The sequence below is a fragment of the Elephas maximus genome, chromosome 12 (assembly GCF_024166365.1).
Source record: "Elephas maximus indicus isolate mEleMax1 chromosome 12, mEleMax1 primary haplotype, whole genome shotgun sequence".
Classification (NCBI taxonomy): domain Eukaryota; kingdom Metazoa; phylum Chordata; class Mammalia; order Proboscidea; family Elephantidae; genus Elephas; species Elephas maximus.
The window spans coordinates 97,044,174-97,069,118 of NC_064830.1; the positions used below are offsets into that span (position 1 = coordinate 97,044,174).

Consider the following 24,945-nt stretch of genomic DNA (forward strand, 5'->3'; position numbering starts at 1 on the left):
GCTTAGCAGCCATAGTTCCTAACCACTAAGCCACCAGGGCTTCCCTCTATGCACAAAGACAGGCAATAATGATTCCAATAGATTTCCTAAATCACCTTTCAGTTAGGAGCCATTGTGCCACCAGGGCTCCTAGGCAATTAATTAGAAAATATCAAGTTAATGTTGAAAAAGGTTGACTTCACAGGCTACTATTTCTGAAAGCGTGACATTTAGAAAAGTATCTCCCTTAATCACAAATTTTAGGCTCCAGGTTCTGATAGAGCCTCAGGGCAATATAAAGAAAAAATTAAGAGTTTGTACTGCATTCAATATGTATTACTAAGATACAAACCCAGTGCTGTTGAGTTCATTCCGACTCATAGTGACCCTATAGGACAGAGTAGAACTGCCCCATAGAGTTTCCAAGGAGCGCCTGGCAGATTCGAACTGCCAACCCTTTGGTTAGCAGCCGCAGCACTTAACCACTACGCCACCAGGGTTTCCATTACTAAGATTCTTAGGTGCATTTGGTTCCAAAGTAAAATAATCATGTGCTTCTGTTCAGTTGTTATTGTTGTTAGGTGCTGCGGAGCCTGTTCCAACTCACGGCGAACCGATGAACAACAGAACAAAGGGTTGTCTGGTCCTCTACCACTTCCTGAACGTTAGTGAGTCTGAGCCCATTTTTGTGGCCGTTGTGTCAATCAATGTCATGGAAAGTTTCCATCATTTTGACTGACCCTCTACTTTACCAACCATGATGTGACCCCCGTACTCCTCGGCATGTTTTCTCCTTTTTCAAAATGGGTGACTGAGAGCTTGACATAGCTAAAGCCATGATGAACCTATAAGTTTTTCTTCTTCCTCTGCCTGCTTCCTCCTTCGCATACCTCTGTAAAAGGCTTTGTTTTGACCTAATGTTAATAACTTTGTTTTTTTTTTTTTAATCTGATGCAAACAACTTTTTTGTTGTCTGACCACCTGTGACAACCCCCACAGGAAAACCAGAGCCCAGGTGTCTAATATGTACCTCTTTAGTCTGATAAAGAGTCTTTTGTCAGTATCTTGTAATGATGAATAATTCCTCTGGCCAGGCCATCTGAACACTACAAAGACACCTCTAACCCCTTTAAGATCCTAGTGTAAAATTGCTCTTTGGGACTCCATAGAGACAGCCTGTGTTGATGCTGGGTCCCCGGTGATGTATAAACCCAGAAACTAAACCCAGTGCCATCGAGTCGATTCCGACCCTACAGGACAGAGTAGAACTGCCCCACAGAGTTTCCAAGGAGCGCCTGGCGGACTCGAACTGCCGACCCTTTGGTTAGCAGCCGTAGCACTTAACCACTACGCCACCAGGGTTTCCCCGGTGTATACATCTCCTTAATAAACTTTCTCACTCTTTCTGACTTAGAGTATATTTCACTGGCACGACTGCTCCAGGGCACAGACCCTAATCGGGCAACAATGATGTCCTGTTCTAAGAATTGGTCTCTCCTGATGACATGTTCAAAGTAAATGAGAAGTCTCGCCATCCTCACTTCCGGGGAGCATTCCGGTTTTTGAAGTCTGATTCTTATTTTAATATCCATGACACGTCTGCTTTCTCTTTCATAATAATATAATGTAGTCTTCCCCAAAAAACCTTACTGTAAAGCTGACGTTCTGGAATGATGAGCCTTGTTTATCCACTGGCTTTGAGAAACTCTGGCAACATATCGGAGGGCCCCTGAGAACCCAGTTTTGAGCCTGGAGGCCAAACGACCTCATTCACTCTGCGCCGGGAAAGCACGCTTCTTTTTGACACGTGCTTCCTTCCTGACAAGCCCGCGAGGCCCCGCCCTTTCCGACATCGCCCCGCCCCTTCCTCCGGCAGCCCCGCCGGATGCTCGGCACGTACCACTGAGCGCACTGATGGGGGTGATGTGTCGGAGCGACCGGTTTGGCCGCCACCTATCCCCAACCTGTCTCAGGTGGAGCTCATTCCCCCATGTCTTGGCCCCCTAGGCTCGCAGAGTAGCTTTCAGGAGGCGCCGTAGCGGTCCCCACGGTCGCCGTCCACCCCCTGTGCCTTCTTCTGGCCCGGGGCCGTGGGCGGGGCGACAGGGGGCGGAGCCAGCGGCACGGGGACTGAAGCTAAGTGGGTGAGGTTCCTGCCCCGGCGTGGGTCCCAGGCGCTGGTCGGGGGTCCGACCGCAGACCGGGCTGGGGGAGGGGTGTTGGGAAGGCCGGGAGCAGCGCGGGCGCGCGCGGGCCTGTGCTCGATTGCCAGGCCGCCACGTCTGGCGCCCCTCTCGGGTCCCCATCTGGGGGCCCGGGACTGAACCGGGTCTTGGACCTAACAAGACTGTCCAGATACAGATTGCAGGAAAGATAATTTCCCAGGAACGTAGCTTCGCCCTGGATGGACAGACGGACTCCCAAACCAGACAGCTCTAAGCCCCTGACCCAGACAGGTAGAGCCACCGTTACAGCCTCCTGCGCGCGCACCTGGAGGCCACGGGACCGACACACCAGCACCGGCACTTCCAACCTAGAAACACTGATACCCCCTCTAATTTCCCAGCCAGAGCTACAGATGCGCACTCCCATCCTGGGAGAGATAAGTCACTTTTTAGCCAAGAAGAACAGACACTCCAGACCCTGACCAGATACAGTCCACTCCACACCCCCTGCCTACAGCGGTTTGTCAAATGCAGACACCACTGGCCCTGGAAGGGACACACAGACACTTTCCAACCTGGTCTGGGACAGATGTGTGGACAGATACACCTTCCTTGCCCCACATCCCTGGTCCCCAAACTTAGAGACACCCGACTCTGCCCCGCCTGCAGCCCAGTGTGAGCCCCTGACCAAAGTCCAATGTTAACAGACCCTTGTGGTTTAGGCCAGACTTTCCTATTTCCCAGCCAGGCCATCAGCACTCAGAGCTCTGCTTGCTTTTGACCACCTCATGTTGTTGTAGTTAGGTGCCGTCCAGTCATTTCTGACTCAGTAATCCCATGTGACAGTAGAACCGCCCCGTTGGGTTTCCTAGGCTAAAATATTTATGGGAGCAGATTGCTAGGTCTTTCTCCCATGGAGTCCCTGGGAGAGTTCGAACCGCCAACCTTTAGGTTAGCTGTCGTTGGGTGCCTTCACGTTGATTGTGATTCATGGCAACCTCACATGACAGAGTAGAACTGTCTCATAGGGTTTTCTTGGCTGTAATCTTTATGGAAGCACATTGACAGCTCTTTTCTCCTATGGAGCCACTGGGTGGTTTTGAACGGCCACCTTTCAGTTAGTAGCCAAGCAGTTAACTATTGCGACACCAGGGCTCCTCGATCACCTCATACTTGACCCAAATTGAGACTTTGCATCCATCCTGCAGCTCAGAGCTGTGTTCTGAGAGTTGTGGTCCTCTAGCTGTCTGTCTGTCTGCATGGACATTTCTGGGACCTTGTCCCAGACTCGAGCTGACCTCAGGGCTGCCTGTGACCAGAGTAGGTGGGGTCTGTCCCTCACAGTTCCTTTGCAGGAACTCCGGCCTCATCATGGACCCAGAATGCTCCCGGCTCCTTCCAGCTCTCTGTGCTGTCCTGGCAGATCCAAGGCAGCCGATGACAGATGACACCTGTTTAGAGAAACTCCTGGACTGGTTTAAAACAGTAACAGAGACAGGTAAGGGTGAGGAAGCTGCTGGTTCTGTTTCTCCAAAGGGTTGTGGATATATGGGGGTAAAATGGGACAAGCGATGCGGAGCTCCCCCTGTGACGGTGGAAGGGGACAAACTGTCGTCGGGTGTCTTTCCTTCACTTCATGAAGATTCTGTCTGGGGCAAGTCACGCTGAAGCAGGAGTGAATAATTAGAAAAGCTTGAACTTGAAATTTTTCTGATTCCAGCCGTAGTTCAAGCATCCCTCGTTCACGTCACAGCACCAGTACTGGTTGCTGCTGCTCAACTCTTGGCAACCCCATGTGAGTCAGAGCACAACTGTGCTCCGCAGGATTTGCAAAGGCTGATTTTTTTGGAATTAGATTGCCAGGCCTTTCTTCCAAGTCCCCCCTGGATGGACTTGAACCTTCAATCTTTTGATTAGCTGCTGAGCGTTTAACCATTTGCGCCACCCAGGGACATAAGGATCACAGAGCCCAGTATTACCGTCTTCCATGTTATTGTTGTCTGGTATTTTTAATTCTATCTTGTTTTTTAACACCTTAGAAATTACTTATTTTTTGTTTTTTAAGTTAGCGATTTTTTCAGATTTACCCACATGCCTATTGATTTGTTTCTTGCTTCCTTTTTCTTTACATTGTTCCCTTTCCTTCTTGCTGAACCATATTCTTTAGTAGCTCTCTCAGCAAAGGTCTGTAAGTGGAAAACTCTCTCATTCTCTGCCTCAGAATGTCTCTTCCCCCCGTGAGTACTTTTGAATGATAGCGTAGTCGTGTGTAGAAATTTAGGAGGTGGGATCTGCAAAGAACCCCTATTCCATTGTACTTCCTTGCATGGCATATTATCAGTTTAAAAAAAAAGTATCCATTTGATACATAAAAATGGTCTTTTGTCTTAATTTGCATTTCTTTTTCATAATCACTGAGACAGAATATTGTCTCAGGTTTGTTGGCCATCGTATTTCTTGTCTGTGACCTTTACTTGTTTTTGTTGTTAGCCACAGTCGAGTTGGTCCCCAACTACTCATGGCAACGCCATGCACAAAGGGATCAGACCGTTGTGGTCCACAGAGTTTTCATTGGCTCCTTTTCGGAAGTAGATTGCCATACCTTTCTTTTTAATCTGTCTTATTCTGGAAGCCCTGCTGAAACCTGTTCAGCACCATAGCAACAGCAAGTCCACTGATGGACAGATGGTAGCTGTCCCAGAGGCGCATTGGCTAGGAATTGAACTTGAGTCTTCCCACATGGGAGATAAGAATCCTGTCATGGAACCACCATTGCTCCCATTTGTTGAGATGTTGGCTTTCTAGTTTTCCTTCCCCTTATTGAATTAAAGTTATGAATCATTTACCTCTTGCCTTTGTTGCAAATAGTTTCTCTCAGTTGGACGGCTAAAACTAACACCTTGAGATGAAGGGAGTCTGGGAGTTGATGAAGAGGAATGGACCTCTGGGAAGATATGTAGCACCGTGTACCTGGTGACCTCTCTCTTCTAGAATCCAGTCTCCTGCTGTTACAAGAGAATCCCTGCCTGGTCGAGCTGCTGTCCCAGGCCCTGAAATTCCAGGATGTGAGTTCCAGAATCCTCTCCTTTTCACTTCGCCTTGCTGGGATATTTGCAGCCCAGGAAAACTGCTTCCAGTTTCTCCAGGTGAGCCTGGCTTCTCCCAACTGGGCGGCCCACTGAGAGGTGGGCACCATCCACTCCTGCAGATGTGTAAGGCATCTGTAGTTGTTATGACCCCTAAGTCTTAGAAACTTGGCTTGCCCTGGTGTCTTGACAGTTCTGCCGAGTGGGGAAGTTAGCCCCATGGAAGAATTGGAATAGAAGCTGAGTTGTAAAGGGTTTGAACAGGGAGGAAGGGAGGTAAGAGTGCCAGGTGAAGGGTATGGCTGACTATCTTGGGGGTGGGAGGTGCAGGATCTGACATGTGAATAGCAATACACTGTTGTTGGGTGCTGCTGAGTCGATTCTGACTCCTAGCAACTCCATGTGACTGAGTAGAACTGCCCTGTAGGATTTTCTAGGCTGTAATCTTTGTGGGAGCAGATCACCAGGTCTTTCTCCTGTGGAGCCCCTAGGTGGGTTTGAACCACCAACCTTCCGGTTAGCAGCTGAGCCCTTAACCATTGTGCCACCAACACTCCTCAGCAAAACACTGGGTGTATTAAAAAAAAAAAAAAAATAGAAGTGGGGAACACCTGGAAAAGGAGGCTGGGAGGCCCCTGGCACACCGGTAACGCCAAGCTCAGGCGTTCAGACTCTTCAATAGGCTACAGAGAACCGTTGGGGGTTTTGAATGAAGAATGTCATGATCAAAGGTATACCTTTGAAGGTGAAACATGTGGTAGTGGTTCTAGGGAGAGGATTTCTAAAATGAACTGTAACAAGATTGATAGGCGTTAATTTAGAATTCAGTTTTCTTCTCCTGAAGCTCCATCCTCTAGAAGGCAGAGTTAGTGGTGCCGTGGCTCCCTTTTGCTAATCCCTGGGGAAGCATCTGCCACCCCATAGAAAGACAGGTGCCCAGGGGCTCTTTTATCTCTATCAGCAGCTTATATGAAAGTGCCCCCGAAAGAGCTTCCTCTAACTCTGAAAAAAAAACCTCTGTATCATGAACAACTGTATGCCATCAAACTAGATAACCTAGATGAAAAGGACGCATTCCTAGAAACACACAAATTACCTAAACTGACTCAAGGAGAAATAGAAACTGTAAGCAGACCTGTATTAAGTGACAAAATTGAATCAGTAATCAAAAACCTCTCAACAAAGGAAAGTCCAGAAGTGGACTTGTCAATTTTTCTAAACATTTAAAGAAGAATTAACACCAAACCTTCTCAAGCTCTTCTGAAAAAAAAAAAAAAAGAGGTGAGATCACTTCTGAACTCATTCTATGAGTCCAGCATTACCTTGATTCCAAAGTCAAGAAAAAACTACGGATCAATATCCCTTATGGATATTGTTGCAGGTATCCTTAACAAAATACTAGAAACTGAATCCAACAGCATATAACAAGGATTATATAAAATAAATAATAAATAAGTACCTGTGATTGGTCCTGTGTCCCTGGGAAAATATTCATGTTGCCTCATCTTTCTTTGCCTCCAGCAGGGAGAATTACTGCTTGGGCTCTTTGGTGAGGCGGGTCCCCTTGGCCTGCCAGCCTGGAATGTCCCCTCTGTGCGCAGCGGCTGGATCCAAGGCCTCTGCTCCTTGGCAAAGCACCCCAGTGCTGAGCAGTTCCTGGTCGACTGTGGTGAGTGAGGCTGCATGGCCCCTACCCCGCCAAATTCTACCTTCAGTCCCATTTCTAGTCTGTGGCACGTTGGGCCTCCCACTGGCTCTAGGACCCCAGGGTAGTCATTTCACCTTGCTGGCTCTTGGTTTCCTCATCTGCAAAACATGGCTGTGCTTTGTGATCTTGGACGAATTACTTAACCTTTCTGAGTCTATTTGGCAGTAAAATCTGGGGTACTAATACCTCCCTCACAGGGGAGTTGCAAAGATTAGATGATAGAATACATGTAAGTCTTCTAATATAGTGCGTAAGACCAGTAGTGGCTCATCTTAATAAAAAAAAAAAATTTTTTTTTTTTTTTAGTGACCTATTTATTCCATATGGAGCCATATATATAGAGCCCTAGTGGCACAGTGATTAAGTGCTCAGCTGCTAATTGAAAGGTCAGTGGTTTGAATCTATCAGCTGTTCCATGGAAGAAAAGGTCTGGTGATCTTGTTTCCATAAAGATTACAGCCTTGGAAACCCTATGGGGCAGTTCTGCTCAGTCACATGGGGTTGCTATAAGTTGGAATCAACTCGATGGCCATGGAGTTTTATCTATGTACATACGTACATGTATACACGTATCTAGTAACAGTTGCTGTCAGGTTGACCCTTATTCATGGTTACCCTGTGTGTGTCAGAATAGACCTGTGCTCCGTAGGGTTTTCAACGACGGAGTTTTCAAATGTAGATTACCAGGCCTTTCTTCTGAGGCACCTTCCAATCTTTCTGTTAGCAGCCAAGTACGTTAAGCATTTGCACCACCCAGGGACTCTCTCTCTGTATATGTGTGTGTGTATATATCACACACACGTATGTGGCAGTCTGTTTCTGTAACGACTACAGCCTTGGAAACCCTATGGGACAGCTCTACTCTGTATATACACACATACATATACACACGTGTGTGTGTGCACACTCCTGATAAACAGTATGCAGCTAATATAGTATCTTTTCCCTTTTTTAATGCAAAAAAGGCTTATTCAATTTTCTCTCATTCAAATTGTCGATGATAAAATGTAGATATCTGAAAAAAAAACGTGGCTGTGGCCCTAATGCCACAGAGTTGTTTAATGAACACACAAGGAAACGCAGCCCCCTGTAGGGATGTGAAAATGTCCTTTGGCTCGTAGGTCAGACCCCCAGAGCTAAGTTGCTTCGTGAGCCACTTATAGATCAGCTGTCAGGAGTCAGGTGCTGAAATGTATTGGAAAGAATTAACAGCTTCCAAGGATATTAAGTCCTAGGGAGGAGATGGTGCCGACTGCCCCTGAACTTGGGTTTTGCTTCTCTTGATTTGCTTTTGAGCAAAGGGGAGGTGTCACATTACCCTGGGTCTGGGGCCTCTGAGGGCACCTCCTGTCTGTATTATTCAGGCTTTTTCCCTGGGGGCTGAGGTCTAGTACGTCAAGTGACCCGGCAGTGGAGGCTCACGGGTAGAATTCTCACCTTCCATGCAGGAGAACTGTGTTCAATTCCCAGCCATTGCACCTCATGTGCAGCCGCTACTCCTCTCTCAATGGGGACTTGTGTGTTCTTGGATGCTGAACAGGTTTCGACGGAGCTTCCAGACTAAGATTGACTAAGAAGACAGGCCCGGCAATCTACTTCTGAAAATTAACCAGTGAAAACCCCATGGATCACAACAGTCTGATCTGAAACCGATCATGGGGCTGGCACAGGACCTGGCAGTGTTTCGTTCCGTTGTGCATGGGGTCGCCATGAGTCAGGGCCAACTTTATGGCTGCTAACAATAAGCCTTCCTCGAGGCTGTGGTAGTGGCAGGTGTGGCCTTGACTCCAGCTTAATCTTTTCTTCTCTCCCACCTGTTGTCCCCTCCCCTAGGTGCCGTGGACACCATCTTCTCCCTGCAAGGGGATTCCAGCCTTTTTGTGGCCTCTGCTGCCAGCCAGCTCCTGGTGCAAGTCCTGAGTTTATCCATACAAGGTAGAGCCACCCCACACCTTGGCTCCTCAGATGGTGACTGGCCCTCGTGTGCCCAGAGCATCGTGGGCTACCTTGAGGAGTCCCTGCGCTCCGGAGCCACGCCACAAATCACACAGGCACTGAAGGTCCTGACCACCACGTTTGGGCGTTGCCACCACTCCTGGACAGAAGCCCTTTGGATGCGGCTGAGCCCTCTAGTGACCTGTCTCCTGGAGAAGGACACTGTCCCCACGGCTCACTCGCTTGCTGACCTTTTCCTCAGCATGGCAAGGTTAGTCCCCAGGACACAGTGGTGGGAGCAGGCCCAGGAGTGGGGATCCATAGAGTGGGTGGAGTGGGGGGATTGCTTTCCTCAGAAAGTCTTAGAGCAGGTATTACACCTGGGGCTGCATGTCATTGGAAGCCAGGACTTGGGAGGCTCCCTCCTCCTGCCCCCCAGCCCCCCGACTGAGAGCACTGGTTTACGTAGGCATACCCAGGGTCAATTTGAAAGTCTCTCCTTGGCTAGAGGCCACCAGGGCTCTGGAGAAGAGTACAAACAATGTACGCAGCTGCTAACCAATAGGCTGGTAGCTTGAGTCCACCCAGAGGCCTCTTGGAAGAAAGGGCTGGTGATCTACTTCTAAAAAGCAGCCATTCCAAACCCTGTGGAGCACAGCTCTACCCTGACACATATAGGGTTGCCGGGAGCCAGAGTCCACTTGACAGCACCTGGTTTTATTTTCCTGGGGAGGAGACGAGGAGGGCATTGTGTCTTTTGGGATTTTTCTCTGCAGGTCTCCTACTTTTGGTTCTTCTGACTGTGACCTGTGGGTGACGTTGGCCCAGACTCTGAGCTGTCTGAGCCCCACGCAGGCAGGGCCCCTGGCTCTGGGGATCCTGAAACTGCACGTCTGGTATGGATTAGAGTGTGTTATTTGGTGTTTGCGCCAGTGGCTGCTGGGGTGGGGCCTTGGGTGGGGCAGGCGGAGAAGGCCAAAGGGGGCCCTGTCTGCTGGGGCTACTGAGATGAAGAGGCGGTCCAAGGCGCTGACAAGGCTGTGTGCACTTCACCGCAGAGGTTGCCATAGACTGGCGGCATCGAATCCATTCTTTTGTAGTTTCGTGCCGCTGAGTCACTTTCGACTCATGGCGACCCAATGTGTTACGGAGTAGACCTGCCCCATATGGTTTCCTGGGCTAAAAACTTTACAGGAACAGATCTCCAGGTCTTCCTCCTGCAGAGCTACTGGGTGGGTTCGAACCATTAACCTTTTCGTTACCAGCCAAGCGCTTAACCATTGCGTCACCAGGGATCCTGAAACATTCTTTAGCCGTGGAATAATTTTTCAGAGTAAAGCTGTAGGATCCACCAGACAGAAAGCAGCTGAGCAGAGCGGCTCAGCTGAGAGTGGGGATGAGGACAGGGCTAGGCCCCACTCACTTAGCCACCCTCTGACTCCTCTCAGGCCCCAAGCTTCAGGGACCCTGGTTTGCAAATACAGGGTGGATGCAGGGACACGGAAGCCAGGAGGGGAAGAGGTCACAGTTGGGGGGAGTTAGGATGGCTCTTGAAGGGCGCGTAGGGTCAACAGAGTGAGAAGGGTGAGGGTGCACATGTGTGGGCCCAGGACAGGGTGGACATCGCCTCAGGGCCTAACCCCCAGATGGCTCGGCTTTGGGTGTCTCAGGAGAGGCCCTCAGAGGTCACTTTGGCCCTAATGGCCCCAGCCCACCCATGTCCACCCAGGGGGCAAGACCACTTTACAGAACCTAAGAGAGCCCCTCTCACCCGGACCGGAGGTGAGACACCCTGGGAAGGAGTTCCCAGAGGCTCCCCATCGCCATGGAGCAGACACTGCCTGCTTTGGTGACCTTGAGGTCCCTCAGTGACAGCCCCTGAGGATGCCAGCATCACATCAGGCCCAGCTTGCTCAGGCCTGTCCTCTGCACTGTGGCTGCTGTGCCTGCAGGACAGCTCTCTCCCAAGGGATGTCCACACCCCAGCCCCACTGGTCTCCCAGACTCACTGGGGACATGAGGTGCAGTCAGCCTGCCTGGCGTCGGGAGCAGGAGTTCATCGTGTACCCCTTGTCCCCAGTCCCCAAGCTCTGAAGACCCAGGCCTTTGATGTCCTCCTTCAGCCGCTGGCGTGTGTCCTGGAAGCTGCTGCCCAGGTCCCTGGATCTTCAGGTGAGCTGCTTGGAGCGGGCAGGCAGGGCTGTGGGGCGATGGAAGCTGGGGTGCCTCAGTGTGCACATCCTCGGGGGGTGGAGGACAGGAAGAATGGTGGCGGCTGCGTGCCCCACCTGTGCCTTCTGCTTCAGTTCTGCCCAGGCTCCTGACAGATGGTAAAGACGGCAGGGGCGTCCCAGGGGCCACCCCATGGGTCATGTCTTCCTGTCCCCCTCGGGGGTCAGTGGGGCAGCATCATCCCTGTGGGGATCACAGTGGCCAGTGGGAGGGATGTCACTGAGTCCTATCCCCAGGTCTTGGCAGAGGTGGTCCCAGGAACCTGGGCTGAGGAGTGGGGGTCCCAGGCTTAAAAGAGCACAGAGCCTAGCTTTCTCCTTTTGACGTCCATCCTGGCTCCTGGGCCATGAAAATTGGTCTCTGCTGGTGACCGATCTTACTTCAGTAGCCCCATGGGTTCTTGGCTTCTTCTTGTTGTTGGGTGCCACTGAGTCGATTCCATCTTGTAGTGACCGCATGTGACAGAGGAAAACTGCCCCATAGAGTCTCCTAGGCTGTGATCTGTATGGTCTCAGACTGCCAAGACTTTCTCCTGCAGAGCCGCTGGGTGGGTTCGAACTGTAGGCCTTTTGGTTAGCAGCTACGCACTTAATTGTTGTGCCACCAGGGCTCCTAATCCACAAGTACGTTGTTGTTGGGGGCTGTCGAGTTGATTCCAATTTACAGCAACCCCATGTGACAGAGTAGAACTGCCCCATAAGGTTTTCTAGGCTGTAATCTTTATGGGAGCATTTTGCCTGGTCTTTCTCCAGCAATCCACAGGTACAGGGGTCAGGATTTACCACACATGTTTTGGGGGACATGTTTCAATCCATAACACCCGAATTCTTTATTTTCGCTGAGGAATTAAGGAGAGGAATCAGGTTTGCCTGGAAGTCAAAGAATCATATTGTCCACAAGGAGGTGCCTCTTGACCATGCAGGGGTAGGCTGCCTGGGAGACCACGGACCTGCTGCTTCTAGAAGCCTCCAGAAATGTGGATTCCTTTCCAGTGCAGTGGAGCTGTGAATGGAGCCCCTTTTCTCTCCCAAGGCTCTGCATACAAGTTCTGACCCAGCATGGGCTCCATTCGCTGTGCTGCCCTGAGCCAGTCCCCTCAGAGCCTTTGTGGGGGTAGGGTCAGTGAGCAGGACAACGACGCCTCAGGCAGACACATGGGAGCTGCCCTTAAAGCAGCCCAGCTGGTTCTGTGTTTATCCTCCAGGCTTGCCAGATGGGACTGGGAGCAACCCCACGATGGCTGATGCCCTCCTGGCCTCCACGTCGTCCTGTGCGGCCCTCTTGTGCCAGAGCCTGGCCCACCTTGGGGAGCTGCAGGCACTGGTGGGTATGGCCTGGCCGGGTGTGGGCGAGTCAACCCTGCAGCTCCTGTGAGTCCTCTGCTGAGCCTTCTCTCTCCCTAGCCCCATAGTCCGCGGCCCTGGCCGCAGGTGCTCCTCCTTGAGGCCACCGTGATGACGCTGCGCTTCTGCAGCGGCTCTGCAGTGCCCATCTCCAGCGTGGGAGGACGCCTCTGCGGGATCCTGGCTAGCTGCATCCGTGTCCAACGAGCGGCCCTCGACTTCCTGGGGATGCTGTCTCAGGGGACAGGTGCATGTGAGGTTTCTTCTTCCGTGATGAGCCACACTCCTCACCCCTCCAGTGTTCCTTCGCATGTCCTCTCAGGGTGGGACTCAGCTGACCCATGGGTTCCTTGCTTTCCTGAGGCTCAGGCTTGCACCTTCCCTGCTGGGACCTGGAAGTTCCTGGGATGGGGGTGCTGGGGTGTTCATCCACTTGCATCTGTCCCAGGCCCCCAAGAGTCTGTGACGCAGGTGTTTGCCATCCTCCTGGAGTACCTGAGGAGCCCTGAGTCCAGCCCTACGGTAAAAGGGCAGAGGTGGGAGCAGGGGAGGGGCCAGAGGCCGAGGACAGCAGGGGCTGCAGCTGGTTAGGGCTTGGTTGAGTGCCGGGGAGGTGTTGGGCTGTGATAAGCAGGAAAGAGTGTCAACACTACCCAGAGCAATCAACAGGTTCAGTGTAATCCCATCGAAATCCCAACAGCCTTCTTTGTGGAAATAGTAGAGCCAACCCTTCAATTCATAGAGAATTGCAAAACCAGTTGCCTTCAAGTCAGCTGCAACCCATGGCGCCCCCATGTGTGTCAGAGGGTAACTATGTTCTGTTTGGCTTTCAATGCCTGTGACCTCTCAGAAGTAGATCACCAAGCTTTTCTTCTGAGGTATCTCTGGGTGGACTTGAACTGCCAACCTTAAGGTTAGCAACCAAGCATGTTAATCATTCGCAGCACCCAGGAACTGGGGGCCCAAATAGCTAAAGCAGTCTTGAACAAGGAGAACAAAGCAGGAGGTCTCACACGTCCGGATTTTAAAACACACCATGTATAAAGCCACAATAATCAAAACAATCTAATACTGATATAAGGGTAGACATATACACCACTGGAATAGAATCAGAAGTCCAGAAATAAATCCATACATCTATGGCCAGTTGATGTCCAGTCTATTCAATGGGAAGAGTCTCAAGCTTCTTACAGGGAATTCTTCACAAGGGAAATGAGTGGAGCCCCGTAAGTATGGCCCCATGCTTGGGGTCCAGCTTATTATAAGCATTTTCTTGTAAACATTCCCGTTCTCACAACCCCACAGCTCCTTCTGGGCCCTAGGTGGGTTCAAACTTATTGCCACAAGCCAGACAGTGGAGAAACTTGGACCAAAGACGGGGGTGGGGTTCTCTGGGTTTTAAGAAAGGCGTGGTTTGAATGAACTGCGATGTCTTGGTGCAGAAATCTATTGCCCCATGGTAGTGGGACATAACAAGGGCTGCCTCCCCTTCCTTTCTCTCCCATAGTCTGGTATGCTAGTTTTTCTAGAAATTTTCTGTCTTATGAGAATGAAGTCCAGTGTTCACGTCTCCCTACACCCCTCCCCCATCTTAGTTAGTTGAGGGCAGAGGCAGGGACCAGGTGAAGGCAGACTGGGAGGCAGTCAGGGCAGGTCCCCTGGGTCCCTACAGCTCCCTCCGTCCATTCCAGGTTCTGAAGAAGGCCTTCCAGGCCACTCTCCGGTGGCTCCTAAGCATGTCCAAAGCCTGTGGCTCCAACAACCCTGACCCCCACACCCAGCCATTCCTCAGAGGTACCCTACCTCCCTGGGGGGTGGAGACAGCAGGGGTGGGCTGGCAGGCAGAGTCCTGGCCATTGCTGGGACAGTGGGTAAGGGGAGACACCCAGCGGCGGGGTAGGTGAGGGGAGGCCATTCTGACTGCCCTCTGGCCCTGGGGATGTCCACAGAGCTGTTCCCCGTGATGCAGAAACGTTTGTGCAACCCTTGCTGGGAGGTAAGGGACTCGGCTCTTGAGTTCCTGACTCACCTGACCACACACTGGGGAGGTGAGCGCTCTCCCTGGGCAGAGGGGTCCTGGGGTGCTGCGGGCGGAGGCTGGTGGGGGCGGTCTCTTCCTCGGGGTCTCAGCTGTCCTGTGGCTGCTCCCATCGCAGGGCAGCCCGACTTCAGACAAGCCCTCCTGGCCTCGGACGTGCCTGAGCTTACTCAGCAGCTTCTCCAGGACCCCGAGGCCTACGTCCGCGCAAGCGCAGTGACAGCCATGGGGCAGCTGGCCAGCCAGGGTCTGCATGCCACTCCCAGCGGCCCCGAGCACCCAGGAGCCAAGCAGGTAGGGGCTGAGGGTCCCGGCATCCAGCCCACCCTGGGCAGGGCTGTCGTTGTTTGCCATGCAGGCTAGCACACTGAATGTAGCCTGTTGCCTTTGGTGGTGCCCACAGGCCTGACCATTTGGTGAGCCAATGTCTTAGTTTCCCAGTGCTGCTATAACACAAATACCACAATCAGAAATTCATCTTTTCACAGTTCAGGAGGCTAGAAGTCCAAATTCAGGACACTGGCTCTAGGGGAAGTCTCTCTTTCTGCTCTGGGGGAAAATCTTTGTCTCTTTCAGCTTCTCTTCCTAGTTCCTAGTTCCTCCATATGGCATCTGTCTTTTCCCTATTTATGCTTGCTTGTGTGTCTTATCTTCTCCTTTTGTATCTCAAAAGTGAGTGGCTTGAGACACCCTACGCTGGTATGAGCTCATTAACCTCACACAGAAAACCCTACTCCCTAATTGGATTACATCCACAAGTATAGGGGTGAGGATTTGCCATATGAATTTTGGGGGACACAATTCAATCCATAATAGCCAGGCACTCTGCTGGGCGTGTTGCGTGCGTTCTCTGGCTTAGTCTCCCAGCCTCCTGCCAGTTCTGTGTCGTTATACCTATTTGACTGTTGAGCAGCTGGAGGCTCAAAGAGCAGCTTGCTCAAGGCCACATGGTGTGGCGGGGTCAGCATCAGCATTTAACCTGACCTCAGCAACTGGGCGGGTTCTTCCTGCCAGGCCCCACTCAGGTCAAGCCCTCTGACTGCCCTCACGCCCTCTCTGTTTTCTAGAAGAGTCTACCCCAGGAGCTCCTGCATATCCTCTCCTTGGACTCCGAGGGCTTCCCTCGGAGGGCAGTGATGCAGGTCTTCACACAGTGGCTGCAGGATGGCCACCCTGCGATGGCTGAGGACCTGGAGCAGTTCATGGCCCGTGTGTTCCAGGTGGTGAGCCGGGATCTGGACTGGGAGGTTCGAGTCCAGGGCCTTGAGCTGGCCCGGGTTTTCCTGGCCCAGACACTGGGGCCACCTGACTGCCCCTATGCGGTGGCCCTGCCTGCGGCTACCCCGCCCACCTCACCGGCTGAGGTGCTGCGGACTCTAGGCCGGGTGCAACTCCTTGAGTTTGCCTTCCGTGCCTTGTTTGACTGTGATCGGCCTGTGGCCCAGAAGTCCTGCGACCTGCTGCTCCTACTGAGAGCCAGGACTGCCCCTGGTGGTGGGCTGCAGGGGGCTGAATGCAACCCTGAAGCCGTCACTGTGGAGGCTGCCCTGCGGGCATGGCAGGCAGGTGAACAGGGCCAGCCGCTGGGTGAGCTGGTGCCTGAGGTCGTGGTGGCCATCCTGCGGACTTTGGACCTGGAGGGGCTGCAGGCCACGCTGGCTGAGAGCAGCGACCACGTGGAGCAGAGCCCACGGTCCCTCCTGCAGGACATGCTGGCCGCGGTCGGTGCCCTGGGGGGACATGAGGCCGACTGCTACTGACGCTGCCGGCCCTGCTCTTGCCATGTGACTGGGGGCCGTGCCAGCCCCGGAGGACTGGAGCCCGGCCTTCAGCCTGGCCTAGCTGCACAGGGGAAGCCAGGAGTGGTGGGCGGAGCAGCAAGAGGAAACCCTGCATTTCAGAAATGGCTTATTTTCTACTGAAATGAGTGGCATTTGGCAGTACCTTGTCCTAAGATGAGTGAAACTCAGGTAGGCCCCCGGCCCAAGGGAGGCTCTCCTGGGGCCTCTCTGTGACACTGCTGCTTTTGGAGACATGTCTGGAGCGGGGGGATCTCACTGCGACATTCAGGGGGCCTGTAGCAGTGCCTCCATGTGGACTCCGAGGTGCCCTGCCTATTCCCTCCGTATCCTGGAGCGGGGACCCTCTGGGCAGCACAGGCTGGAGAGCCTATGAACTTACACCTCTGGCCCCTCCCAGCAATAAATGCCCCCCGTTTCAGCCCCAGCCAAAATCCAGCTCCCCAGTCTGTAAATTCACCAGTACCCCCCATAACTTGTAGTGAGGCAGTGGTGGCTCTGGTAGAATTCTTGCCTTCCACACAGGAGAATCTGGTTCAGTTCCCGGCCAGTACGCCTCATGCGTAGCCACCACCCGTCTGCCACTAGAGGGTTGTGTGTTGTTATGATGCTGAACAAGTTTCTGTGGAGCTTGCAGACTAAGACAGACTAAGAAAAAAAGGCTGGCAATCTTCTTTCCAAAAATCAGCCCACGAAAACCCTATGGATCACGATTTAATCCACAACCGATCATGGGGATAGCTCAGGACTGGACAGCATTCGTTTTGTTGTGGGGTCACCATGAGTCGGGGGCCGACTCCACAGCAGCTAAGAGCAGCCACAACACCCATAACTTGTCGCCTGAGCAGGAGTAGGATGGTAGGAGTTCGGATGTAGGGGCTAGGAGTTCAGGCGGCCCCACAGTAGAGCAAATGGGCACACCAAGCCCAGCTCGAGCCTCGTCTGACTGTGTGACTGCTTCCTTTGTAAAATGGGCATCACACTCTCTGCCTTCCGGGAGGAAACACCTGGGTGTCCTAAAGCTCTCAGCATAGCACGGGGCCTGGCAGTGTCATTTCCTGCCTCTCTATTCTCGTGAGGAGTTGAGTTTGCTTCCGTCTTATAGGGTCCCATCATGCTATGCTGGAGGGAAAGAGGAGTGAAATAGTGTGCGAGGGTCCCATCACACTGAATCAAGGGGGACAGCCTCACCTGAACTTCAGCAAGAGCCTTGTCAGATGGAGGTCCTGCCCTGGTCCCTGGCCCTGCAGTCCCTGTACCTATGGGTTGGCCTCCCCAGGCCAGCAGAGTATGGGCAGGTCCACGTGTGAGGCGCGGCAGGGCTCAGCGGCTGCCCTGGTCCACACTCCCCTGCCAGAACTGGGGCTCCACCTGCCTTTGGAGGTGCTGTCACATGGCCTGTATGCAGACCTGGCTATGGTGCAGAGTCGCCCTGGGCCCTCCAGAATGGCGAGGTGCACATGGACAGGTGCACCCGGGGTGGAGAACCGAAGGAAGGAGCCCCCACTGGGGAGAGGATCCTGGGGCAAGCTTGGCTTTGTATGGAATGGGAGCTGCCGCTGGTGGGGCTGCTGAGGGCAGACAGTGCCCCTGCCTCAGTAGCTACTACCCCCCACCAATTTACCTAGTTCAGTCCTTCAGTCACTCAACAAACATTGCTTGAGAGGCCTGTCTTATGCCCAGGGATGCCATAACAAGAGACCACAACCAATTATATGAATGGAAATTCATTTTCTCTCAGCTCCGGAGGCTGGGAGTCTGAATTCAGGGTCTCGGCCGTGTCGATTCCTTCTGGGGGCTTTGAGTATAACTTCTTCTTTCTTTCTTTAGACACATCACCAGGAAAGACTAATCACTTAGAAAAGGATATCACGTTTGATAAAGTAGAGGGTCAGCGAAAACAAGGGAAGCCCACCGTGAAATGAATTGACACGGTAGCCACAACAGTGGACTAAAACAAACCAACATTCGTGAAGATGGCTTAGGACTGGCAATGTTTCGTTCTACTGCACATAAGGTCGCCACGAGTCAGGGCCAGTTTGACAAGAACAACATAACTTGCAAACCAGCAGAGAAAAAAACTGAGTGATTAAAAAAATCCTAAAACTAAAAAGGGGAAATAAACATATTTAAAAAAACCAAAGCCGTTGCTGAGCCAATGCTGACTCCTAGCGACCCTGTAGGGCAGAGTAGACCTGCCCCATAGGGTTTCCAAGGCTGGAAGCTTTATGGGAGCAGATCGCTAGGTCTTTTGCCCACAGAATCCCTGAGTGGGTTCAAACCACCAACCATTCAGTTAGTAGTCAAGCGCTTAACCACTGTGCCACCAGGGCTCCTTGAAACATCATATACATTGGATCAAAAAAAGAAAGGAAAAAAAAACACAAAATATGATAGATTGGAGCTCAATGCTTGTATAAGTGCATTGCAAACGGTTTGCACTTGACTACTCACCTAAAATTGGTGGTTCGAACCCACCCAATGGCACCATGAAGGAAAGACCTGGCAACCTGCTTCTGTAAAGATTATAGCCAAGAAAACCCTGTGGGGCAGTTCTACTCCGTAGCACATGGGGTCACCATGAGTTGGAATCAACTCAGTGGTGATGGGTTTGGTTTTTGTGGTTTTGCCGTGGCCTTTGAAGGGAAGGCCCTCCCACACGCTCTGCTCCCATCTCCCTCAGTCTGGGCCATGGCTCTGGCAACTGCAGAAGCCAGACAAGCCCCAGCCCTCACTCTGGCCTGGTTCTCAGAAGCCTGGGGGACTTTGGGAACCTTCAGCATGTGCTGACTGCATGAGGTTGGGTGGTTGCCAGCCAGGGCCTGGGAAAGAGGGTGTATCAGTTAGCTATTGCTGCATAACAAGTGACCCCAAAACATTGACTTGGGACTATAACATTTTATTATTTGTAAAGGGTCAGCTGGACAGTCCTGGGCTAATCTTGGTCGCTCACTCATACACCTGTGGTCAGCTGGTGGACTGGCGAGTCTGGATGGCATCAGCCAGGACGACATAGGCCCCATATGTCTCTCCCTTCCTGCCGAGCCTATCCTTACGGTTCTAGCTGGAGGGTAAGAGAGGAGGCAGAAGCACGGATGTCCCTTGGGGCCTAAGCTCACAACCAGAATAATTGTAACTTCTGTCCTCTTTTACTGGCCAAAGCCAGTCACGACACCACCGCTGATTCAAGCTTTGAGAAATAGATATCACCTCTTGGTTGTCGTGTCGTTAATTGCCATTGAGTCAATATCAACTCATGGCGACCCCATGTGTGCAGAGTAGAACTGCGCCATAGGGTTTTCAAGGCTGTGACCTTTCGAAAGCAGACCTCTAGGCCTGTCTTCTGAGGTACCTTTGGGTGGACTCGAACCACCCACCTTTTGGCTAGTGTTGTCGTTTGCCGTTGAGTCGATTCCAACTCATAGCAACCCTATATGGCAGAGTAGAGCTTTCCCATAGGGTTTCCTAGAACAGTAATCTTTACGAGAGCAGACAGCTAGGTCTTTTCACTGCGGAGCCGCTGATGGGTTCAAACCACCAACCTTTCAGCTGGTAGTAGAGTGCTTAACCACCGTGCCACCAGGGGCTTCTCACCTCTTATTTAAATATTTTATTGTGTTTTTGGTGAAAGTTTACACTGTGATTAGGTTCCCATTTGACAATTTCTACACAAATAGCTCAGTAGCATTAGCATTCTTCTTGTTCTGTATCCAGTGTTCTAGTTTCCTGCCCTCTTATCTTCTCATCTTTGCTTTAGAATAACTGTTGACCTTTTGCTCTCAGATAGCTGGCTTTTTACAGGATCACCTTACTCATGGGTAATACCCTTTATTTTGTATGCCAATCTGTTATTTAGCTAAAATGTGACCTCAAAGAATAGTTTTAGTTCAAGGTTTAAATAGTATCTCAAGGTGTTAGTGGGACTCCTCCCCCCTTGTTCTGAGTTGCAAAGTCACAAGGCAGAGGGTGTGGATGACGCAGGGAGGGGTAGAGAGCTGGGTCACTTTGTAATTGCTGTACCCTAGGGGGGGACCCAGTGTCCTTGCCCTGTGGACCCCACTTCAGAGAAGGTGGGTGTTTGGCCCTTGTGCTCAGTGGCACTCACCTGCCTGGGGGAAGGCCTGCGGTGGGGCATTGGGGACAATAGTGCAGCCTCAGGACACGGCTGTGAGCTGGTCCAGTGCAGCACACATAGCGGCTCTCAAAGAAGGGTTGTCGAGAGCTGCTCCAACCTGTGGGAACCCCCTCCCCATGCCTCCATGCCTGCCCAGTGCACAGCGACCTCTGTCTGGTTTCTCTGTGGAGACCGTCCTCCCCACTCTCATTTGTTCCCGTCAGAGCCGAGATATGTATCCATGGAAACAGCTTGGCAAACAGTAGCAGGCAGAGGCGGCAAACAGCAGCTCTTGGAATCGGCTCCAATGCCGCTGGACCAACAGGGCGAGGCCGGTGCCAGTGAGTGTGCCTGGCTGTGCGGCTGTGCAGGGTGGCACATGTGTGCGCACGCACGCACGCACGCGCAAGCGAGGTGCACGGTGGGCACGAGGGCCCGGCTGTGTGTTGTGATTCGGGTGAGTCTGCGGGTATATGTAATTGTGCATGTTGTGTGTGGGTGTGTGTGTTGTGTGTGTGCACACCAGATATGGGTGTATGTGTGCAAGCATGCATGAGTGTGCATGTGCATTTTGTGTGGGGGTGAATGTCGTGCCTGTGTGTGTTGTGTTTCAGTGCATCGTGTAGGTGCATGTCACATGTGGGTGAGTGTGCCTGTGTGAGTATGCATGTGCGTTTATTGTGTGTCTGTGCACATGCATGTGTGCGTGTGTGTGTGCACGTGCACATGTGTATGAATGGAGACAGATGTGTTGCCTGGGCATGTTCCAAGTGTGATACCTGGGCAGAGACACCTGGGTATGTGCAAAGAGAAGAACCCCTGGAGGCCACTGTGGTGAGAGGCAGCAAATGACCCTCGGTTAGCACTTCCTCTTTGCAGGGCGCAGCACTAGGCGCCGAAGGGAACCAGAGAGAAGGGGCCCTGCCCCCGCCCCCCAGCAAGTGGTTCTGGCCACAGACGACCACTGAGCAGGTAATTACAAGTGTTCCTAGAGGCTGGGTCAGGAGGTCTCTGGGTAGGTAGGACCTGAAGCCTAAATGTTGGCTGGGAGTTTCCTGGGCCGAGGGGAGGAAGAAGGTGCTAGGGGCTGAGGCACAGCACATTCGAAGACCCTGAGGCTGGAGAGAAAGACAAGCAATGAGGGCGGAGGCCTGAGGCTGCAGACTTCACCCCGATTTAGGATGGGGAAAGTACGAGTGGTCCACTCCGGGGGTAGGGACATCACAAACCCCAGTGGGGGCACTTCCTGGGTGGGCGTCCTGCCTAATCATCAAACACTGAACCTTGGAGACCCCATGCCCACTGCAGGCAGGCCTGCCACGGTCCGAGGTCTCACAGGGACCCAGAGTGGTATGTGGGAGTTCTGCCCATGGAGGCCTTCTGGTCATTCACATAGCCATCAGGAGCTGCTGGGGTCACCCCCACTTTGCAGTTGGGAAACAGAGCTGAGCGGGGAAATGGCCTGTCTCCGGGGTCGCTGCTGCCAGGGTCCTGAAAAACGCCTGTCTGCCCTGTGCTGTCCTGGACTGCCTGCCACCTGCATCATGCTGGGGTGCTCACGATGGGGATACTATTACTGTAGCTACCGTCGTTGTTGTTTCTGGCTAGACCTTGTCCAAGGGCAGGGGTCGTGGTACCTGGAGACTACAGGGGACAAGTCCAGGTCAGAAAGGGACATCTTTCTGACCCTAGGACATCAAGGCTGACCCTAGCAGAGACAGATGTTACCAAGGGTGTGGGAGCCAGCTCAGGCAACTTTCGGGGTGGGGGGGGGGCTCATTTGTTCCAGAGCTCCAGAAAAATCTCCCCCATGTGCCCCTCCTCACCCCATTTTCCTTTTTCTGTTTGAGAAGCACCTGTGGACTCACTGTGGACCCTGATGGCACAGAAAACAGATGCTGAGAGGGGGAGACAGTGACAGACAAAGAGATGCCCAGGAGATGGATAGGCAGACAGAGAGACAGAGGCACAGATCGAGAGACAGAGGGGAGAGACCCAGGAGATAGCCTGATGGAGGGAGAGACAGAGACATAGAAAGACAGAGAGAGAGACAAAGAGAAGTACAGACACAGAAAGTGAGACAGACAATGTGAGAGACCCAGACAAAAAGACACCCAGGAGATAGACAGGGAAAGAGAGTCAGCAAGAGAGAGAGAGACACACACACACACACAGAAGGAGCAAGATACAATCAGGAGAGATACAGACACAGGGAGACAGAAACGGAAGCAGAGAGAAGAGGCTGGGGGTGGGGAGGGCCAGAGCCAGAGCAGCTTTTATTAGTTTTTAAATAAAATTTTAGTAATTTTTCTCCCCGCAAATGTTCCGCAGACCTTCCTAAGAGGTCCTGGGTAGGCACTGAGTAGTATGACAGGAAATTGTAATGCTGGCTTCCCTCCCTGCTTCTGGGGCAGTGGGTGTCCAGCAGGTCTGCTCAGCCTGAGTAATCCAGGCAGACCAAAAGTGTGGGGGTTGGGGAGGGACCTGTGCTGCCGCCAGGAGGGGTTTGGCTTCCACCCCGAGAAGTGCCCAGCCTCAGTGTGTGTTTTGGGGGGTAACTTTATACTGAGAACCACCCCCCTGCCCCGCCCCCCCCACCGCTCCACCGGCACACCAGCCACCCTGGCTGTGCTCTGAGTAAACAAGGGCTTTCAGAGTCGGACCCCGAGGGAATACTAATCCCGCCGCTGAAAGGCTGCACTCCCAGCTCAGGGCTGGGCCCTCGCCAGGCACCCCCAGGCCCCTCACAGGCCTGTAGGGCACCCATAGGAGGGTGCTCCTCAGGCCTAGGGTGTGCAGAACAAGCCCACAAGTCCCTCCTCTAGCGCCAAGTGCTTCTGCTCCCCCTCAGCCCAGAAGGACCCTTGGCTTCCTACATGGGCTGGCACAGGTGGGCCCTCTATCAACCGCCACTTTGCAAGTGGCTGCCCAAGGCATTTTAGGGAGGTGAGGGGCCATTTGCAAGGCTTTGCATTCCTATAGCAAGACGAGCTCCAGGGGCAGGACAAGGAGGCCTGGGGGAACTGAGGCAGGGGCAGGGTGCCTCCCTGTCTTGGTGGAGGCCTCCTCATCCCTGCCTCATTAGAGCATAGCACAAGTCTGGGGTGTGCTGAAGTCCTTCTCCCTGCATCCCTGCCCACCCCCCGGGCCTGGTGGAACCTCCTTCTCCCCCACCCGAACGGCACCTGCCCTCACCGCAAGCCTCATCCTCTCCTAGCCCTGCCCCCGCTCCTAGTTGACCCCATTAAAAGGTTGTGGATGCCTGTGCTTGGAAACCCATTGTTGTTGAATCGATTTCAACTCATGGAGACTCTATAGGACAGAACAGAACTGCCCCATACAGCTTCCCAGGCTGTCATCTTTACAGAAGCAGACTGCCACAACTTTCTTCTGTGGAGCAGCTGGTGGGTTCAAACCACCGACCTTTCGGTTAGCAGCCAAATGTTTTAACCACTGGGCAACCAGGGCTCCTTTCTCTGCTTGGACCAGTCTGAAATTAAGGTGTCTGCAGGGCCATGCTCTCTCAGAAGGCCCCAGGGGGTGATCCTACCTGGTCTCTTCCAGCTTCAGGTGGCTGCAGGCGTTCCTTGAGTTGGGGCTGCGTCACCCCAGTCTCTGCCTCTGCCCTCACATGGCTGTCGTCCCTGTCTGTGTCTTCTCCTTTTCTATCTCTTATGAGAACACTTGTCATTGGATTTAAAGCCGCAGCGACCAAACCAGTTGCCGTCAAGTTGATTTCAACTCATGGAGACCTCGTGTTACAGCGTAGAACTGAGGTCCATAGCGTTTTTTGGTTGTAATCTTTATGGAAGCAGATAGCTAGGCCTTTCTTGCATGGTGCCTCTGGGTGGGTTCGAACTGCGAACCTTTTGATTAGCCGCCGAAAGCAAACCCTTCGCACCACCCGGGGACCTGCCATTGGATTTGGGGCACGCCCTAATCCAGGGTGATGTCATCTAAAGATTATTTGTCACTTCTGCAAAGACCTTTTTTCCAAATGAGGTCACATTTCAGGTTCTGGGTGAACATGAATTTGGGAAGCTCCAATTCAACCCACTACAGGGCAACTGAGGCACAGGAGGCGAAGCCATTTCCAAGGGCCACAGCTCTTTCAAGCCCAGGCCTGCCCAGGCCTGTGCCTTTTTCACTCAGAGGAGCTAGAAGAAGGACGAGGGTAAGGTAGCACCCTTTCTGTCCATCTGGCTGAAAGGACCAAAACCTGAACCTGTTGTGACAGACTCAGTTCCAACTCATGGCAACCCCATGTGGTACTGAAGAACTGTGCTCCAGAGAGTTTTCTTGGCTGTCATCTTTATGGAAGCAGATTGCCAGGCCTTTCTTCTGTGGCGCCACTGGGTGGACTTGAACCGCCAACCTTTAGATTAGTAGCCAAGCACAAACTGTTTGGGCCACCCAGAGACCTACTGAAAAGACAGGAGCCCACATGGAAGTGGCTCTAATGAGATGGCTTCAACAGATAGATCCCCAGACCAGTTGGTATTGAGACAAATGTATCCTGTGGGCCGGTAGAGGGGATGGGGCAGGC

General features: G+C 52.6%; 2 protein-coding genes across 13 annotated transcripts in view; both read left to right on the forward strand.

The window, feature by feature from the left end:
- Positions 1-1,937: 1,937 nt before the first annotated feature.
- Positions 1,938-19,565, forward strand: BRAT1 (BRCA1 associated ATM activator 1). Of its 11 annotated transcripts, none has more exons than XM_049904077.1 (13): positions 1,938-1,952; positions 3,489-3,642; positions 5,136-5,290; positions 6,752-6,899; positions 8,772-9,144; positions 9,650-9,769; positions 10,954-11,045; positions 12,310-12,428; positions 12,509-12,970; positions 14,140-14,242; positions 14,398-14,496; positions 14,605-14,780; positions 15,554-19,565. In XM_049904077.1, the coding sequence occupies exons 2-13, from the start codon at positions 3,516-3,518 to the stop codon at positions 16,244-16,246; spliced, it is 2,667 nt and encodes an 888-aa protein (XP_049760034.1). In that variant the 5' UTR covers positions 1,938-1,952; positions 3,489-3,515; the 3' UTR covers positions 16,247-19,565. The 11 variants fall into 11 exon arrangements, with proteins under 11 accessions (XP_049760034.1, XP_049760031.1, XP_049760032.1 ...); XM_049904074.1 differs by lacking the exon at positions 1,938-1,952 and adding an exon at positions 2,010-2,123 and having other exon boundaries at positions 3,500-3,642; XM_049904075.1 differs by lacking the exon at positions 1,938-1,952 and adding an exon at positions 2,100-2,123.
- A 596-nt stretch (positions 19,566-20,161) lies between these two features.
- Positions 20,162-24,945, forward strand: part of AMZ1 (archaelysin family metallopeptidase 1) — a 48,852-nt gene continuing 44,068 nt past the window's right edge. Inside the window, exon 1 of one of the 2 annotated variants that reach the window (XM_049903477.1) lies at positions 20,162-20,856. The gene's annotated coding sequence lies outside the window, so the exon portion shown is untranslated. Of the gene's footprint in view, positions 20,857-20,935; positions 21,372-24,945 lie in introns of those variants that run through there. The other variant, XM_049903474.1, reaches the window with a different exon arrangement.